Genomic DNA, 20,674 nt, shown 5'->3' with positions numbered 1-20,674 from the left:
CCAGCTGTTTTAGTTCTGTAAGACGTTTTCTTTATTTTTGTCTGCTGTTATTATCGTCATCATGGTCAATTTTCGATTCCATCAATATCTTCATTTTAATCATTGGATTTGTTTCACCGAACACAAATCGACCACCTGCGCGGCACCATCTCTTCTTTTATATTTCTTTATTATATTTATATACTCGTATAGAGTTCTCTTTGCGTATAATACACTACTCATCACCTCATATCTCATATACTAGTAATAATAATTGGTAATAATAACATAGAACTTCTATTCTCGTATTTTTTCTGCTCCTTTATTTAGTAAATAATAATTATTCTTAATATGATCATTTTTTTCGTTACTTAAAAATGAATCTTTGTAATGTTTTTCTATCCACGTAAGGATAGCGTGTGAGAGCAGCTTGCGACAACACTATTCATCTGGCTCTGAGTAACGTCCGGTTTGGGATCCACCAAATTTTCCAGCATTGCTCAATTTAATCCACAGTCATCATTACATTTATAGTAATAATAATAATAATGGCTCTTGTATAATCAATATCCAGCTTGCTTTAGAGATTATCATTCTCGTTGTTTTTTTTTTTCTTTTTTTTTGTGCCCGTCCTTCAAACGTTGCTTCGCTCGAAAGCTCATTCGACAGAAATTAGACTATAGTACACATTAATTGATCAAAATTACGTGTTTAGCCTTACATAGAGATACCATGTTACAATACATAAACTGTTTTTCTTCACAAGACATGTATATCTTGTTAGTATGCTAGGTAGTGAAATAGATAACCATATATGGTACCGTGAATATTTCTGGTAAGAATGTCAATTTACGGCTTCTCTTCAAAATCTCTTTTGTGTTTACTTGCGCCGATATTTGCAACTCCTTTTCCTACTCTAGGTACACGTCGGATAGGTCATCGTTGTCCTTCGTGTTCTTTAGCATACGCCGTGCTATATGTCGGTGTTCTTTCGTACATAACAATGCTCTCCTTTATTTTTTATAAATATTTTACAGATTTCCATCGACGGCTGAGATTTGGCACGACCAGTTTAGTTGTTCCGCTGTGTTTTTTTTTCCACGTTTTTACTCTACATCGCTGTGTTACGTGTCACTTTATAAACTTCACGTTCCATCGTTTTCATCTGTTGGGTTTTTATATGAACTTACGCACATACGAGAACGCGTCTATATATACTTGTGTGCTCTTTAGTGACGTTTCCTGCGATAACACATATTGGTAATAGTGCATGTTTTGTCTTTGTCTATAATGTTTCCGAGTAGCCAAATCCGTCCCTGAATTCTACTCAGCTCAATACCGGATGAATTAGAAACTTTACCAAGAACTAACTTAGTGTACAGTCGCGCAAGTAATCAGTCGTTTGATTCGATGTATTGCAAAACAATGTAAAGTCTGAATGTTTGTTCTTTTGTTAATATCCTCTATGCCACGCACACTTGTCATCCGTAGCTAGACCAAAATTTTTTTCAGTACATATATGCACACTTACACACGTGTACGGATAGAAATATTTCGCGACAAATGTACATACATAATTATTCACATTAAAATTTATTTTATATAATGATTTTCCTATAACAATAAAGTAAGTCTGAGGACAGCAAAACGTCGTGTAGTGTTTCCGTTTGCTCCTGATAGCAAGAAAAGTTTAAGTAGATCCTAAAGCTTTTCCTTTTTTGCGTTCCTCGTCATCGTTCTGTACTCGCTACAGCTTATCGCGTAATTAGAGTTTGTTCTTGTTAGTTCTTGAGCAAGGAGGTCAGGCAAGTCATATGGTCTCACACAGCCAAGTACGCTGGTAAATCACACTATTTTTAAAAAAAAACAAAATAAATTTACAGCATGCGATTGAAAGAAACTGACAAAAACGGATGGGAAGATAGAAGGTCATGAGGCAATTTAATTCGTATATGAAAAAACAGTAAATAATGAATTAGACCAGGAAGAAGAGCGAAGTGGATATAGTCCAAAGACGTCGTAGCGGATAGGTTCCATCACGATTATAGACTGTAGTAGACATCTAATGCTGTCGCCGGTCAATATAAGGCGTGCGAAGGGTTCGTGAAAGATATTCGCATGCTAACATAGAAGAGGGATTCGGTGACTGAGGACATCGGGGAATGAAAAAAGGAATTCATCGAAAAGAGCCTCGGAAGCCATCTCTGGCGATCCTCGAATTTAGATACGGTTATTGTATGCTGTTTTTAAGATGGTATTTTCTATAGGCTCGTTCGTGTGGTTTGCCATAATTATTCGTATGGGCTGAATTGGGCTTTTGGGTTTTTAGTATTTTTATCTTACTATTAGTCATAAGTTTAAGTCTGCTGAACGTTTGTGTGGTGGCCTACTCTAGGGAGACTTCGATGAGAGAGTGGCAATCGAGCTGAACAAACGCGTCGTTTAGTAATGTTTCTCTATCGGCGCATGTAGAAAAATGCGTTCTTTTAATGAAATTCACGAAATTGTACCGAACGCCCTTGTACACACAATGATGCTTCGAGGGATAGATGAACTCGCTTTGCAGACGAACATATGGCGTCCATGTGGTTTGTATGCCAATGTGCTGCTTTTATAAAATAAAATCGTAGGAATATACAGAACAGGGTTAGCGAAGGGAACCGAATAAGCCGCATTTATGATAATTAAAATCGTAGTTTTAAAATGTGAATCGTTCAGCTCACTTAAAGTCCTACCGATTGATCGTAATTTGTTAATCTGGGGTTGTTTTTTCTCTGTGTCTGTGTGAGCGTTGGCTGTTAGTAGGTAACTACGCCTCCAACTCTTCTAGGTTAAGCAGACAGCGGAAGAATATACAAAAAATACTATCGCAAGGCAAAAAACCGAAAAAAAAAAAAAAGCACACTGGGGGGTAATTAGGTGGCGTTGAATATTGAGAGCTTTCACAAATCAACGGCACGCACAGCTCCATACCGATGTATTTGGATGTGTGATTTGGAAAATTGATATTTGGCGGTGTCGACGAGTCCAAGATGTTTCCCGCCCGTATATATCATTGATCTTTTTTTCTAGTTCACAGAAGTAGTAATGATGGTGAACATTGAACTGATGAATTGTTCCATTATCCACACCCTTTATGACACTGGACCTTCGTATTTCAACTTCGTGCATATTTCACACTATTATATCTACTGTTGAAGTTTTTTACAGTTAAACATCACATGGCGCCTTGCTCATCGGTTCATTCAGTTGAAATGTTTTTTTTGCTTAGTTGTGTGTCGCAGATACTGCCCCCGCACACAACTCTAAGAAGATGAGTTCCTACGATATCGCCGTAACTATTCGTTAACGTCGTCCATGTTTCTATGAGTGAATCTACGTTTGTCTTTGTGTCTGTTTATATACCTGGTCAAGGCTGCATCTCTCAGCACTGTCCTGCATCTATTAGCTAAAATTAAATTAGATCTTGACGTTTTAGGTTCACTTAAGGGCCTACAAGGTGGTCGCTCCGCTTCGTGGCCGAGAACAACCAAGTGGAATTTTCATAGTTGCAAAACAATTCATAATTTGCTGTTTCCTTGAACATGTACTTCGCTGAGATGATGCCTGCCGCTTGACATGTTTGCCCTTGATTTTGATGTAATCACACTGTGGCCCATGCACGTACCACCTGTGTTCCTTTTCTCCGTCTCCTCTTTATGTAAACTTATGTATCTCTTTCGTTTATAATACAGAGCCCGTATACGATACGGCAAATGTCTCAATCACTGTACATTATCTAGTTATCAGCATTATCCACTCTTTCTACTTTGCTTCCTTCCAGTCATCGGGACTGATTAAGCCCCCTGCTTAGTCTGGGGGGTGCTGCAATCAACAAACCCTGGAGAACGAACTCGCGAGTGCCTAACCGCACCATTAATTTATTCGATTTCGTAGGAAATTCTCTTCAATTATTGTCTGTTATGTCTGTCACTCGTTCACGTATAGCACAATTATTCATCATCAGTATTATGTATATCTTTCAATTACTAATTTTTGTCGATTTTCATATTTTTTTTTTTTACTTTCGGGCAGGACTTCCGGACTGAGCCGTTCACTCAGTTTTTTTTTGTCAAAGCATATGTACATGGACTAGAATATACACAGTATTGTATTTGTTATTTTCATTGTTGTCATCAGGACTTTTAAATTAAAAAATACTCTTGACACTTCAGAACGTGACGTCTCATTCTAGCTCTCTGCCATTTCGTCTACATCGCCACTGGAACTATTCGAGTGGAGCACTGGCTGGAAGCTTAGCTCATTCCATGTTTCTTTTTTTGCACAGAGAGTCGAGGCAAGAAGGATTGTTCTTATGCATATCCCTGATTTTATAGTTATTTTACTGTTTGAATACTGATCCATTTCAAAGTCTACGTAGTAACAACGACATCACCGGTAAAGCTATTCGGCGTACCAGCAGAGCTCAGTTACTCGGCGGTAGTGTGAGCCGGACTCATTATAAGATTGAAAATCAAAACTAATCGTATCTGTTAACAGAGTTAAAGGCCTTAGTTCAGACGTACACTACGTATTTCAAAGAGTGCTGCTTTGAGGCTAGCTTGATGCTGGTCGACACCTAGTCCATAGCTATTTTCTCTACTTGTGCTCTTTGATGTCCTTATTACTGTTACTATCATTATTATTGTCTTTGTTAACCTTGTTCTTTCCGTCTTTACTGGACTCCTTATTGTTGTTTTTCTGCTCCCTGTCTTTCTGTTCCTTCCTTCGACGGAACTTTGCTCGCCTCTTGCGCGCGCTTTCTTTGCGGAAGGCGATATTGGTGGGATCGTCGGCTAGACCCGGATACGCATCGATGCCGTGAATATCGTTTGGATAATATCGTTCAACCTTTTTATTGGCCATTAGCTCGTCGCGCTCGGCCCGCGACCAATCGTGAGTGCTACCCTTGTGGCCAATCGCTACTCGTGCCGCTTCTAACTCCCACGCCTCCTGAACGGCTTTTCTGCAAAATGCAAGCAATCGTAACTTAGGCAAAGCAGCCTTCCTGTCGGAAACCTCATACGTTTTTTTAGTATGTTGTATATTTAACTATTACTGTTAATGTTATATATAAAGCGATATAAGTGGCTCAATATTAGAAGTGGCTATTTCATCTTTTCCCCGCGTCCAGATTGCATTCAGGGTTTCTGCCTTAAATATATATAGGTGTAACTTAAGGGTTAGCAAGGGTTTAGACCGATTGTAGTGGTAGCATTGATTGATGGAACGTGCCTTGACCGGATTTTTAGCCAACATTTTCAAAATAAGGTAGAATGGTATAAATAAACTAATCTCCAGCTATTTACCTTCTGAAGTGATTGATGACACGCTGTTTTTCCTCCGCTTCGGTCGCTCCGTACTTAATGTTGAGAGCTACATTAGCGCTGTGCACTCGGATATCGATCTGTTGTCTTCGGCCACTCTCGCTGTCGACTACAGGATGACGAGTGATATTGAAAAGGGTTGATCCTAATCTGCCCAACTGCTCCCAATCACGATCCGCTTTCGAAAGCTGTGGCTGCGAAAAGTAGAATAAGTCGATGCCGTGCTGATTGAAATGCACGTCGAGCATGAGAGTGTTGTTGAAAACGGAGCTGATGACATCACGCAAAATTGGTGTGGCCTCGGCCAGGACGTGCACCTTAACGGTGCCTGATGGCTGTCGATTGAGTAAGATTCCATTGCCGAATACGCCTGGTAAGCTCGCTATACGGGAATTGATTGCTCGTTCAAATAAACCTTGACTTGATTTAACTACACTTGGTACCACGGCGGAAGGTCTGCTGAAATCGGCGGCGATTTCACTGGCGAGGCAATTTAAACCTGAGACAATAGGTAGCGTCGGCGCGGTAAGGGGAACGAGATAAGCTTGTCCTACTACGGGGCTCGTCATGATTTGTGGGGGCTGAACAATCACCTTCGATAGATCGTACCCGAGAGCTACAAGCCATGAGTCCAGTGCTAAAATTGTAAAAAAAAAAAGTTAAAGTACAGGCAGCCTCTGTTATACTACTATTCGAACATTTTTAGGTAAGACAAAACCTATTTCGATAAATTGATGGAAGTAAGAAAAATATTTCAAGTAGGTGCAGGTATTATGATGTCAACCTAAATAATTTATTATGATGACTGAACGAAAAATCACCTGCCCACTTCTCATCTTATTCCATCACCTTGAGTACATACTATTTTACGATAGCTGCGATTTATAGGTATGAACTTACTGGTCATTTTATCCGGTATTTGATCGGCGTTGATAGGATCGTTATTCCTAAAGCGATAAAGATGGACCAATGGTGGATGTGCGATTAAACTGAACACTCGTTCCCACGTAGGCGTCAGCCACTGCGCGGATGTCGGATCGTAAGGCCGGGACCCATAGAACACCAAGTGGGTAACAGGTTCGCGAATTCCACCGAGGAAGTCGACGGGGAGTAAGAAGTCAGGGTTACTATCGTAAGTCACCTGCCCGAAAGGTGCGCGTCTGATCTCCTTAATCACAGATCCGTCTTGAGTGAAGACGGCCATTGGGGTACCGCGGTGGTCGCAAGCCACATAGAATTTGCTATTGTCCTTTTTAAGGATATGCATCAAGTGGCCTCGATTATCATAAACAAAGGAAATACTGGCACCAGTCTTCGGATGATGTACGTGTGTCATACGTTCTGGATGCAATGGATCGGCGTACACATACTGCGTAATTCCGCCACGGTGATCCTTGGTGGCGACGAGACGATCACGCTGATCGTAGAACATGTGTATATCATAGGCACGGTTCTGCCATGCGTGCACCATTTGACCTTCGGCATTATACTCGAAGTATTCTTCACCGCGTCTTGTAATGAAACCCCTGGCATCAGCTTTGTACATGCTCTCAGTAGCTCCATAACCAACAACACGATCGCCGGCGTCGTATTTTAAGTGGGTTTGTTTTGGGCCTTCTTGAATCATCTCAAGGTTTCCGTTGATATCGTACGCATAACGCCAAGACTGAGCAGGGGAAGACACCGGTTCTACCAGTTGTAAGAAGCCGTCGAGTGTGTAATTAAACCTTGTTTCGACGGGGGTGGCGTCTTTGCCAACCTTTGAGGTAATGGCCACAATTTGGTTACGGTTGTTGTACCTAGGTACGTAGGCAAAGAGTTCCTTGTTCCATAGTGACAGGGCTAGAGCTTCAATTCGACCAAACGAATCGAACTGGACAGTTGTACTAAATTGCCGCTGTTCGTCTTGAATAAACACAGAGTTCTGCTTAGGCCGATTAATAGTAAACTGGTGAGTCTGTTCCAATTGACCTGTGACAACGTTATATCGATATCGAGCTTGAAAGGTACTTTTACCTCCAATCTCCACGTCTGCCGACGACAGCCTCCCTCCATCATAAATATACTTAAGTTTTACGCTGTCCAGCTGGCTCTTCGAATTGTACCTGTTACCAAAGAAAATAACATGTTTTAGGCCATGCTTTGATCTAAACAAGGACCCATTGTCAAGTAGCGATATTTAATACAAAGAAATCAAGAAAAAAAGTAGTTTTTACATTTTATGCAAACCCCTTGAGTTTCCTACTACTAATAAAATCCATCACTAACCGGAATCGTTCTTCCTTAAGCAGGCTCCCGTGATGCCTATAGTCAACTCGCGTATCCAGCAATGGAACGTTTTTAGTAATAGACTTCACGAGTGCGCTATTGTTTCCATAGTAGAAGTTGGTACTCTCCTGCCCGCATAGTACGGTGGCCAATCGGCCTTCGTCATTATACGCGTACGAGACACGCCCCAACGAGTGTGGATAATACTTGGCTATCACCAAGCCGCGCTCGTCGTAGTGCACTACGTACGGATGGTTCGCGCCCGGAGGTAGGTACAACAGCTATAACAAGATAATAGTGATTACAATGAATAACTTTGCGGCTTTTCCAAAAAAATTCAATTATGCCCTTCTATAATTTTCATGTATTCGCTAAACAACGATCTTCACTGTAATAGCGCTAACGATTAGGATATCTCGAAGGAAGGAAACTGTTTTGAGATTTATCAACAACTAAAAGCGAAACACAAGATAATGATGAGTACTTTGTAGAAGCCGAGCGATGTCTGCGAGGCGATTTCGTGTCGATGACCGTTTGGAGTTATGACGCTCTGTAAGCTCGAGTGTCCATTATACATCAGCTGATAGCGGCTTCCGCTGGGTAGGATGATTTCATTCGGCTGCAATATTATAAGGCAAAGCAGAGGTCGGTTCATAGCATGTTGAAAAATTAGGCTTATGACTCATTTCAAATTCAGTGATAATCAGCCTTCTTCCTAATCCCTAACACATGGTTAGTTGCATACAACGACCGCTGAATCGTGGCCTATATATACTTTACTTACCACAGTAGCGGGACTTTCGGCGTACTTGTAGATGACGCCTGAATGGTCTGCGTAACGCACGTCAGTTAATCTGCCGGCTAAATCAAACGAATAGCTTTCAATGAGATCACCACGCTCCCATTTTGTCACACGGCCAAAGCGGTCGTATTCAAGCGTTACTCCAGTGATATTGGCCCTCGGCGTCCACGATTCTGGCTGTCCCTTGTGGTTGTATTTGACCGTCAGTAAAGCCATAGAATTCTTGTCGATGACCGATTCGGTATTAAGTTGCCGATCGAATTCGATTGCGAACAGGTTTTCTCCGTTAACCTTCGCACGTCGACCCACCTGATCGATGCCAGTCCTTTTGCGGCCTACGCCACTTTCAGGCTTCGCGTAGTACCGCCATTCAAGCCGTTGAGTTATATCTTCGCTAAGTCCAAGCCTCAGTTTCGTTGGAACAGGGAAAATCTCGGAGTACACAGAGTTCATATCCGTAAGAAGCGGGAACGCTTGAGTTTCGATGTCTTTGATTAGGCCGTTATCCTGCCCTAGAACAAGTCCGTTATCTGCCCCCATTCTTACTTTTTCCTCAACCGAGCCCTTCTGGCTTACGACGCCGTGGGCTCCTTGAATTAGAAGCTCAGAGGTTTCGCGTCCGTTTCGTGTAACCATAACGGAGGCTCCGCGGATGCTAAGACTGTACGACAAGCGAATATGTTCTCCGCTAGGGGCAATGGCGTCAGTCAGTCGGCCGTAATGATCGTATGAGTACAGGACCGAGCGGCCAGAGCTGTCTGATTTTGACTTTAGAAGCGCTGTGTTAGAGCCGTGGTACTCGAACGAGGTCTTATGTCCGTCTGCGGTGGCGAACGACAGCAGCATCGAATGCCGCGAGCCAATATCCAAGACGCATTTGCCCCCTTGGCTGTTCTCAATCGATTTTGCCTGGTGGCTGGTGTCACGCAGGATGAAAACTTTATTGCCCGAAGCGTCGGTGACCGAGCTCAGTTTTCCGTTAGCTGTATTAACATTGTAAGTAAACGTGTACTTGGTTTGGCCTGTAACAATGTTCCGAGTAGAAGTGTGTTGACCATGCCGGTTAAATGTATACACTTCCTGGGTTTCCGGCGAATAGATATCAATCGCATGTTGAGGACCGGACGGCGAGGGCAGCTGATTGACAATCGATCGGATCATATGGTTGCCTTTATCAGCGATATGCAGTGTACCGTCTGGTGTAACTGTCAAGGCAGAAATTGAGTCGAATTTAGCTGCGGTTGCTAGCACTTCGTTGGGGTCGAAACACTTACAGTTGATGTCAAGACACGAACATTTAGCTTCAACTACACCCACAGCGTGAGTCAGCTTTCCATCTGGACTTACCACCCGTACTCGGTTCACTGTTTGTGAATCGCTTTCAGCTATATAAAGATCACCCTGCGGAGAGAAGGTGATAGCCATTGGGGATTCTAATAGCGCTTCTGTGGCAAAGTCCCCTTTGCCGTTTGTCTGAGTACTGGCACAGTGGACCGGCTTTCCAGCGATGACGCGAAGACGGCGGTCGGGCGTCAGTCGCAGGACGATGTGGTCATCGAGAATGTGTAACGAGTTGTCCACAGGATTGATAGCTAGTTCTGAGGGCCATTTAAGATTTGTCTGCCCCAACAAATGAGTCCCAGCGCACGATAGTGGCTTCCAGTGAGCTTTATGATGATGATCACCAACAAGGGTATTCATGATACCCGCACGATCGACCATCCGAACATTAGTTCCATCAGCGATGTATATCTATTAGAGTACAGAAACGACATCATTGTGAGAGGCTTTGGTGTCAAGGAGAAAGAGGCTGGGTATATAGTGTACGCAGTTTCTGATATAAATGAAGCTACATAAAAAAAATTAATAAGAGACAAACCAGTAGTAATAGTACATTTTAAAAACAGTAACATACTTCTTTATACATAGACACAACGATGCCTTTGGGATACGATAGTTTAGCTTCTCGAGCAGGTCTGCCATCTCCACAGAACAACTTATCTCCTGGCAAACACTTAGCTCCTGAGCCGACTACAGCTTCAAGGTTGTTTCTGGGATCCTCTACAGCTTCCAAACGAACTACACGCAGCACCTGGCAGAAGGCAATCAATTCGATAAGCTACAGTGGTCCCAAACGGTTCGTAATTCTATGTCGTTCAGTTTGTGTATGGTTATCATCGTTAATTTTAGAAACCCACTCATTAAAATTTAAATGGTCAATAATTGAATAACATTATTATTTATCGATAATATACCTATGTTCAATGTGAACAGCTGTGCGAGTTCTGCGTTGTTCAAAGTCGCTATTACCTGGTGTCTTTCGGGATCGGAGATATAGAGATGACCCGTGGCCGGTCCGACAGCCAGATGGTAAGAATAGGCAATTTGAGAGGGTGGCAGCTCGACAACAGTGACTACTTGTCCACCATCTGGTGAAATGCGCCGAATGAGATTGAAGTCACCGACAAATATTGAACCATCAGGTGAGCTTGCTAGGGCGACCGGTGCCATAAGGCGTTGGTCACGTGGCAAGCCATTACATTGAGTAACCGGACAATGAAGATTACGTTGTTGGCCTTCTTCACCACTGCCCATTATGGTTGACAAGACTTTCGGCTGTAAAAAAGGAACAAATCCGGTGTCTGTATGAACATAGGCGTCAGTTCAAAAATGCCACCGACATTCGGTGGATGAATGGGTGAATTATGGCCTTCGTTAGAGTTGTCCAATCGAATGAACCTGTTGCTGGTATCGGTTCGTTTAGGTGTGCAGTTGTTCACGTAATCAGCTAAAGATAGAAAAAAAATGCATATGTACCTTGTTCTTAAGGTAGACGTTAGCACCGTCACCCTTCTGAAGGATTCCCTCATGAAAGTTGTAGCGATGGTGGATTCCAAGATTCCAACCACCAATTTCCGAGATGGACATGTCGTGCCCGCTTACCGGGGTTGTTTGGATTTCCCAGATGATGTCTGAACATGTTGAGTATTCGTATCCGACATGCACTAAAAGATCAGTGAGACATTGTTCAGACAAGTGTTATTTCATTGTTAATTTGCAGTCATCTACAGAAATGCAACTCTACTGAGTCTCTTGGTTTACAGAAGCAATTGTCTGAGTGAGACAAATTTGTAAACGTATCATTGTAACCTAGCTGAACTTATTTCCTATATAAAACAACGCTTCTGATAAGCATTACGTTGTTATATTATCTGTATTGCCCAATGACGATAATAGAGTACTATTAAGAATATTATAGAACTTTACCGTGTGCCAAAGCGATTCCGTAGACCTTTTGTCTGTACGTATTTCTTCGATTCCACGCATACGTAAACTGGATGGCAGGGTCAGCTTCGAACACCCGTTCGAACATCACGCCTTCGATATAGATTTTCAAATGGATCAATCGAAGGCTCGCAGGTATCGTGTCAGGTGTTAGCTTAAGCTGGATGGTGGAAAAATATCCCGCAGCACGACTTGAATGGTAAACAAGGTGCAGATCAGTGCCAGGTATATTCAGGGATTCTTGTACAACCTGCGATTCAGCAAGTATGGCTGAACGATTACTACAGCCGCCTTGGAAGCCATGCCGCCATGTTGCCATAATTACTGGTGTCATTGCTTCGAAATCGTGTTCAGTACAGATGGCGTTACTCTTGGGCCCATCAACAGCCTTTAGTTCACCGGGTGTCATGACTACCTCACCCAGAACCAAAATGTCATTCACAGGAACCATAAGTGTCCGCTCATGGATCTGGAAAGAAATTGATCAAGTCAGAGACGCGCATAACGTATGTACTCACGTATCGATTTTGTTCACAAAGGCATCACATTTGTGCTTAATACATACTGCTAAAGAAGTTACTCTTATGACGCGGGCTAATGTTTTTTAAATAATAATAATACTCGACTCAAAAAATGCAATAATACTTCGTTTAGATTTGCCACCGTGACAGTTATACGTCGATACGTTTTATCGTATTTGATGTTAATAATCTACTTGGGCTTTCCATAAAGACGAGAGTCAACGAAATAGCTGCCGCGGATGCTACTGCTTACCTTGAACGGGTCCCTGCGGAACTGTAAGGTCACAGCTCCTCCTCCATTTACCATGAGGTCAAACCAACCGTCACTTCTTGAAACTGTAAATCCAGCGGTAACGTCAGAAGCTACTCCGACTCTTACCCCCGTTAATGGCGCATGTGAAGAAGATACCACCTGTCCTCGTAGAACCGATGCGCGGCTACATAATCAATCGATAAAAGAGACATGTTAGTTAACTAGAAATCGACCGGAAACTCATCAAAAAGGATGAAATAACTCGCAGAGTTTGGCCTGATCCTAATATATCTTTAATTAGTTAAGTTTCTGTCACTTTGGTCCTAGAAAATGAAGGTATTCTTGATTTCATTTTGATGACACGGGCAATTCGATTTAGAAATACTTTTTTCTCCTTTTCTTTCTAGATTATAATGTTTTCTAGAAAAATCTGATTCGATGTTTTTGAACGAATGCGTGTTCATATTAAGGCTCCGCTACGGATAAGTCTATATAGACATGATTATAAATTAGCCCTACTTAAAGTGAGAGTTAGTAAAGGGGAAAAAAGTAAAGGAAGAGCGAAAGAGAGAAGGTGCAAATGGGTTGGGGAAGAATAGGGTCGATAGAAACAGGGTGTGGATAAAGGTGCTTAGAGATGGCCTACGAAAAAACCTTTCAGCGCCTTACGGCTATTCACCTGCTACCTCCCTGGAACCAGACTCCCGGTCTGCGTATGATTTACTAATCAGGCTATGACGTAAGAGAGGAACTTCGATGGTATCACCCTATAAATTATTCCGTACCCAAATCAAGCGACATGTACTACAATTTTGCGACCCCCTGAGATTAACATCGAACTCCCCCAGTCCACACAAGGCGACGTACCTCGAGTTGAAATGCTTCCAAAGCGTGCTGCGTGTAATGCGATAAAGATATGTAAATATAATGTTAGCGTCGTTAGCTTTAGGTTGGTCCGATATTTAAAAAAGGCTATTGTGCCATTTTTAGTACAGGAGGAAAAGGGCAGGGCCTCGTCACCACCTTGCCGACGGATCTGTGCACTAGGACGCACCCAAAAACAACTAGCCAGCCTAGGACAGGCAGCACACTACAGGTACATTGCTCAAGACAGAATAGATTCGTTTGGCAAGCTAGCTGGTATCTGTCGAAATGATAACGGTTCAAACGAAAGCGAGAATAAAGAAGCGTAAGTATTTCTATGAATCATTCAGAAGCAGCATCCTGCAGGAGCAGTTGCATCATGATACATTTCAGGTCAGCACCTCTTGCACATCTTTTTTTTCGTTGCTTCTTTGGAATGAAATTAGGTGTCTGAAGATCACGCATCATCACCGTATCTAGTGGTTGGCTGGCTGGCTCGGCATATGGCGACAGGTGAGGATCTGAATGATCTTCTTCACACACATGTACCTCAGGATATTATTTGAATATACCTTTTATTTTAATGAAACAGTCATTTGCCGTCAGGTTTGTGCCACAGTGTCTAGAAGCTGTAATGTGAGATTTGTGCTGTTTTTATGGCGCTGCTGGCAACAAAGTGAATACGACCCGAAAGGAACTCAACCAGAAAGAACTCTTAGAATCTAGCCGACTAATAAAAAAAATATTACGTCATTTCCAACAAGTGCTTCTGGATTAAATTACCATCTCACATGTGGATAATTTAAAAGTTCTGCTGCGTCGTACGGAATCGAGTCCGATAGCTGGCCAGGTTTTATGGTCTAGTCTGACCAATATACTTTCGGTAGATCACAATCATGCATTTAACAGTAAAGATCATACCTGTGGTTGAAAGCTCCTTTGACTGCGTAGCTTTGCACCGAGTCGTCCTCGATGAGAAACTGCGTCCGTTGGAAGAAGCTTGCGGTCACCGCCGGCGGCTGCTTCCTCAACAGCACGTCGCGGGGGTCGGCTGATTGGAAGCAAAGTGGATTCGACGCACACTCAGGCGCCGAGCAGCATTCGGAATCAGCGCAGTCCACCAAACCATCTAAACGAAAGGAGACCAACGATCAGCAATGGGCAGTCAGGCAACAATCGCTGTAATTAGTCAATTCGTCGGCTTATTCGAATGTAACGCGGCATATATTACGTACCTCCATCATTATCCACTCGGTCTCCACACTTCCTCTCGGAGGCTTGGCTGCAACTGGATCCAGACCAAGGATCATGGCAGCGACAGGTCCATTCACCGCCTACACTCACACACTCGCCATGACGGTTGCATCCTACAGGACAACCCTCTAAAACAAAGATCACAGTATGCCGAATGTTATTTGCGCTGAACTAATTATGCTTGTTTCATGCTAGCCGAGGATGGGCAAGCTTGTACACTGAACGCGGTACTCGCTATTTTGGGTGGGTTACTTTAAACGGCAAGAGACATCAGCTTAACTTAGGATTGCATACAAGTTAATGTATTGAAGTTAAATTATTCGGTTACTAACCCATGGTGCAATGCTTTCCGTTCCATCCGATAGCACAGACGCAAGTTCCGTTTCGGCACTGACCGTGTGGTTGGGAACATCGGGGATCGCAGAGTCTCTGACCACACTTTGGTCCTGCCCAGCCTTCTAGGCATTCGCATCGACCCCCGCGGCATCGGCCCCTTTCACCACAGTCCAATGCACATTGCTCTGCTGCACAGTCAGGTCCACTCCAAGGCGCCTCGCAGACACAACGCTGTAACTCGACATCGAATCGGCCATGTCCTGAACAATCGGGTAGACAGCGAAGAGCTTCCTCATCCGGTTGAGAGCAGTCGACGCTTTTCCAGCCTTTTTTGCAGATACATTGGCCAGATAGACAGATCCCGTGACCCGAACAGTCGGGATCAATACAGTCCACCTGTTTGTCGCAAAGATGGACACGTAGCATAAATATTTATTTCATAGTTCACACACCGGCACAGATCACGCAGCTAAACATAACGTCAATTCAAAGTCTACGTCCATCTATAAAGTGATCCCATTCATTTATATATAAAGATGCCAAAATGGCCTCCTTATCTATCATACATTTTTTGTTGGAACATCGAATGACTGCTCGTACCTGATCGCAAGCAGAACCTTTGTATCCTTGGAAACATTTGCAGGCACCATCAATGCACTCTCCATGTCCTGAACAATCTGCTGGCTCGCACTCTTCGTCTCGTAGTTGACACTCAGTGCCCTTCCAACCTGGTTGGCATACGCATCGACCTCCAGAGTAGCTGCCGCGACCATTGCACAACACTGGGCAGAGTTCTAACCAAAAGTGAAAATAAAAACAATCCATCAAACGAATATCCTTGACAAATCGCGTAACATAGCGCAACGAAGTAGCACCACTCGTTAGTTCTTCGGTATTTTCAGTATATTTGCATATACAGAGAGTGCGGCACCTAAATTGAGAAATACGTTGATAGGCTGTTTGTCGTTACAGGCATGCGTCCTTCTCTACTCCTGACATTAGACCAAGGCCAGTTCTTCCATCTAATACGTGTCAACAAATAAATTAAAAACAATAAACTAGTTAAGATGAACAACATTGCATTGTTTCCGGACTTGATGTAAATATCAGCTATTACCAAAACTCTAGGCAGTGGACGAACACTTATGGGGATTAAAAGCCTCTTGGGTCATTGCACGTTGATAGTGTACCATGCCGTAAATGATTATGTGGATGCTGCAAAAGAAGTATGCGCTGCGCGCCACGGGGCAACGCAACGTAGTACAATGTGAAGTCTACGACAGAACAAAAAAATTAATGGCTGTTGTCCAAGAGCGCCTCCCACTTCGGTGAGGGCGTCATTGAGGATAGTTGATGTGAATGAGTGAGTGTACGATGTCACGGAGTGTTCACGAAGACCTCAAATGCACCTCATAAAAGCCAGATAAATGCTCTTTGAGATCAATAAAATCATGGGATTTGATTAGCGTTATTTTTCTACTCAAATCTTTCGAGAAGAAAGTAGCAGGTCGCATTTGATTTTTCACTAACAATATATTCCTTATTCTCGAAGTAAAAATTAACCCCAAAGATAGTGGTTGGCTCGCTATTTAGAAGATGTGTCTCTTGTGGGTAGAAGCAGATCTTCGGCCAAAGTTCATGTGTTGAGTGCGTGTTTAGATGAGAAGGCAAGGTGCTATTAGACTTGATCCAAAAAAGCAAACGCATTACTGAAGAAGTGCCTGCGTGTTCTGTAAACTCTGATGCAACCGCGGATAGCTGGCGTGCTTGAAGGAAGGCCATACATCTTAGCTCACACAAGCCAATCAGTGCAGAATTGTCTCCTTGAGAATACAAGCATGTTCTGGGGTAAGCACGTATGGCTGCAGAATAGCTTAGATTTAAACCCGTTCGATTACTGGGGCTTATTATTACTATTGGGCGACAGTTGAATAGGTCTAAACATGACATCATCCACTCACTCATTCAAGCTATCAACAAGTTATTAACAGAATGGCAAACAGGACATTTAAAACGAGCCTGCGGTTCGCTCAAAGTTGTAGTCGTAGTATATAATCGTTATATCGAATAAACGTGATCGTCAGAAATGAGGAACACCTCTAGCACATGTCGAAATTTCGTTTTTTTTTTTTTGTTTTATTTGGATCCAGTCTTAGAAACCAAAATATCAGCAAAAGTCTCAATTAAGGCACCGTACCCTATTGCACGACTGCTACATACCCTACTATTTCGTGCGAAAATATATGCGCGGAAAGCAATTTGAGGATTCAACTTACGATAGGCGCACGCTTCGCCAGTAAAATCAGGATCACAGTCACATTTGCCCATATTACAAGTTCCATGGCCGTGACAGTCATACGGACAAGGAAGCGAAGATACATCTGCAAAGGGTAATAGCCAGCGATAATTCTTGACTATGTGACTATTTTAATATACTTGTATCTACACCTTTATGGTATTTAATCTACACATGCATGTAAAGCATGCATCTAAAGCATGTAATCTACACGTATTTCGACAAACAAAACGAGGTGAGCGCATATCACCCTGTTGTTAACTTTGATTTTTTATAACGATGTGATTGTTCTCTCGGTCTGATTCACACTTCAGGCTCTAGTTATTCTAAGGAAAGAAATTGTATCTATCTACTGATCGACTTTCATTAATTCAGCGGAAGTGGGCACCCACCGGCTACTCGTGACACAAAGGACACCTCTTCTTGCTGATCACCATCGTTATAGATCGACAAATACCAGTGGCCGCGATCGAGAAAATGAATAAATTCGATAGAAACCATTTCCTGCGACGTAGCGGCCTTGCGGCTACGAATGCCCGATGATCGGGCGTTGAGTATCTCAGAGAAGTCGTATCGGGTATGCGTCGGAACGCTGAAAGTTACGGAAAAATAAAAGCACATATTAGATGGTAGATGGCGATGCTAGGACCAGCCAGAAGTAAGCTGTACCCGCCAAAACTTCGCTCCACCCTAGTAAGCCTCTAATTGAATAATTTGAGAGCTTGGGTTGATTTTGGGTGCAATCCTATGTAAACGTTGCAAAGTCTATTAGACGATGATTCCACAAAGCCGAAAATATGTCACACTACGATCTATTAAACCAATTCGAAATGAAAATGTGACCGTAGGCGCTGCATCAACATATTTAAGACTAGGCGGTGTTCGTCGAGTATGAGTAAACGAAAATTAAAAGAAGAAGGGCTATAAGTAAATAAAGCAGAAAAATCGACATTAATGCTAACGTATCACGGAGCGGGAGATTTCTTTCTAAACTGATCTTACGATGGTCAGAATCAGCCTACGATTCCTATAGTTCCTGATCGCTCTCGTTCTTTGTGCTCGACTAATTTTTGTTACGCTCACTAACATGCTTCATATCGGACACAGGCTGTTGCAGTTGCAGTAATAACGGCCTACTGCCCTGTCAGGAGAGGATTTCAAATATTGCGCGCTAAACTACTTCCGTTAAAAACACTGGAGATAGACGATAAGAGCTCACTGTAGCATAGTAGTGAATGGGAAACAGATGAACTAATAATGCGTATCGTCAAAACAAACGCGAAGAAATCCTGCACGTGCTACCTGCCAGCAACAGAAAAACAAATATATATCGATCATTCATTTAGTAGAGCATTTGGTATTGTTTCGAAGCGTTCGGAACTTTTTTTTTATAAAAGAGTAATGTGCTGCAATTAAAGGCGATAAAGGGTGTCTTTAAAGGAAATCCCCTCTAACAGTAGCAAAACGCGCACTGCTACATTGTACACCAAACTACGAAGAAATAGAGCAAGCATGTTAATATATTATTCGTTTAAGGCGTAACCTGCGAAACGCAAAACCCTACGCGATAGAGCCTGATATGGTCCTAAGTTTAATTACGTTTAACAAAATTTAAATTATATAGTCAATTGACCTACAAGCCAGTCGTGTATAGGTTGTTTTGTATACTATTTAATAAATGTGCTTGCAATTAATGTTTATCTGAAAGCCAGTCTCAGGATTCGGTTTTCATGATAAAGCAGAAAAACAACATCCTTTCAGGAGGCGAACTAGTTGGCCGAACTGTGCAGGTTACCATAAGGTTGTAACCTCGCCTTCTGTGTAGCTCAGGTGCATGACGACTGCAGCTGACGCTGCGTTAATTTTACCGTCGTGTACAAAGAAATGAACTGAATCCAACGCGGTACGACAGTTGCAGACGGCGGGGGCTGGCCAGTCGCGGTCAGTACGGCACAAGAGCAACTCGGGAAGTTTTTTATTACCTTGTGGATGTTGTGATTCAGCAGAGTAAGTAGGACACTCTCAAGTGAAGTGCTTAAAACGAACTTCAATGGAGCGGGCAATATTCGCCTCGGAGTCGCGACAGCTTCGAACACGTGCTTAGCAAATCGGGACATTGCGGTACGCAGCCCCTACTAGAGATCAGCCTTCTCGTTGAAGGAGCTTGTTGCAGTCGTGGACTACATCCAGAACACCTGCTATCTCCTTAATCTATTCAGGTACATTTTTCTACAATATATATGCATGACAAACAATACGATAAAGAATAAAACAGCTGACAGATATATATACATACGCCAGTTACGTACATTGTATATGTATATACAATGCACGTAATAATATAGCTTCGCTCCATGTATAATTTACATCGTGTTAAATGCGGTTGTTCTTCTTCTTCTACTTAAGGACCATATCAGGCTCTATCAAGTAGGGCTTCTCGTATGTGACGACTTAAACGAATAATACATTCACCTGCTTGCTCTATTTCTTTCCATTACTTCTTTTTTTACTTACTTATTTCCACCATTACTAGAGAGGATTTATTTTAAAGATGCCGTTATCGCCTTTAATTGCGACGTTTCGAAACAATGTCAAACGCCCTACTAAATAAATCATCGATAGACTTTTTTCTTTTGCTGGTAAGTAGCGCGCGCAGGGTTTCTTTGCGTGTATCTTCACAAATATATTCTTTCCGGCATATCAGATAATTTATTACTGTGCTCCAGTAAGCCTTTGTAGGTTGTCTTGTCGATTTCCCTGTCTATGCTTCACGTGCTCAATAGAAATTACTATAAATTACGCGCGGAAAATGTAAGGTTTACTGCTAGGAGAGTAGCGTACGATGAGTGACCGCTACTGCGGCGATCTCAGAAGTCTGTTAAAGCGGAGAAAAAATCCTACCATTGTACGCCATAAGGCACCACCAGCGCTGCACCTAGGCTACTGATCAAAATCGTCACAACTGTCGGATCTAACCTGCTGCGTCCACAGCTTAATCACAATGAATTACCAGAGGATGCTGCGAAAAACGTGATGCGATTGCAGGAATTTTAAATATAACACATCGATCCCTTTGCCGTCCTTCCCTCCACCAATACGGCCTTAGATTGCGACATTAGGACACATTCTTGAAGAGATTGGGAATGGCCTCGTTTTTGCTATCAAGGTCGATCTCGTCGTAACGCGGCTCTTTTCACTAGCCGACAAGATGCCGATTAATACCGATTTCCACTTCACTACACATTTGTAAAGCGATATGGTGCTATTATCTAGCGCATTACTACATCGAATTTGCATGTCTGTGTACAGCCGTTTACGGATTACAAGCGTAACATTTCCCTTTTGGATTTGCCAATGTTCATCCTTCGCTGAAAGTTTCATCTACTGATTTTCGTAGGCCTTTCGTGGAGAAAAGATGAACACTGCCTCAGGCTGTATACGCATAAGCCA

General features: G+C 42.7%; 1 protein-coding gene across 1 annotated transcript in view; it reads right to left on the bottom strand.

Moving 5' to 3' along the window:
• Window positions 1-7: 7 nt before the first annotated feature.
• The window catches only part of LOC111245805 (teneurin-m-like), a 70,834-nt gene continuing 50,167 nt past the window's right edge, over window positions 8-20,674 (bottom strand). The window contains exons 8-25 of the mRNA XM_086977031.1: window positions 17,617-17,816; window positions 17,205-17,309; window positions 15,529-15,722; window positions 14,925-15,324; window positions 14,574-14,720; window positions 14,260-14,467; window positions 13,342-13,368; window positions 12,475-12,658; window positions 11,683-12,169; window positions 11,233-11,420; window positions 10,726-11,031; window positions 10,331-10,507; window positions 8,398-10,167; window positions 8,098-8,232; window positions 7,614-7,894; window positions 6,246-7,450; window positions 5,328-5,982; window positions 8-4,984 (exon numbers count right to left, since the gene is read on the bottom strand). Of these exons, the coding sequence (XP_086833157.1) occupies window positions 4,618-4,984; window positions 5,328-5,982; window positions 6,246-7,450; window positions 7,614-7,894; window positions 8,098-8,232; window positions 8,398-10,167; window positions 10,331-10,507; window positions 10,726-11,031; window positions 11,233-11,420; window positions 11,683-12,169; window positions 12,475-12,658; window positions 13,342-13,368; window positions 14,260-14,467; window positions 14,574-14,720; window positions 14,925-15,324; window positions 15,529-15,722; window positions 17,205-17,309; window positions 17,617-17,816 (7,036 nt within the window). The 3' untranslated portion in view covers window positions 8-4,617. The remainder of the gene's footprint in view (window positions 4,985-5,327; window positions 5,983-6,245; window positions 7,451-7,613; window positions 7,895-8,097; window positions 8,233-8,397; window positions 10,168-10,330; window positions 10,508-10,725; window positions 11,032-11,232; window positions 11,421-11,682; window positions 12,170-12,474; window positions 12,659-13,341; window positions 13,369-14,259; window positions 14,468-14,573; window positions 14,721-14,924; window positions 15,325-15,528; window positions 15,723-17,204; window positions 17,310-17,616; window positions 17,817-20,674) is intronic.

The sequence above is a fragment of the Varroa destructor genome, unplaced genomic scaffold, assembly GCF_002443255.2.
Source record: "Varroa destructor unplaced genomic scaffold, Vdes_3.0 BEIS01000001.1, whole genome shotgun sequence".
Taxonomy (NCBI): Eukaryota; Metazoa; Arthropoda; class Arachnida; order Mesostigmata; family Varroidae; genus Varroa; species Varroa destructor.
This window is presented reverse-complemented; position numbering and strand designations above follow the sequence as displayed.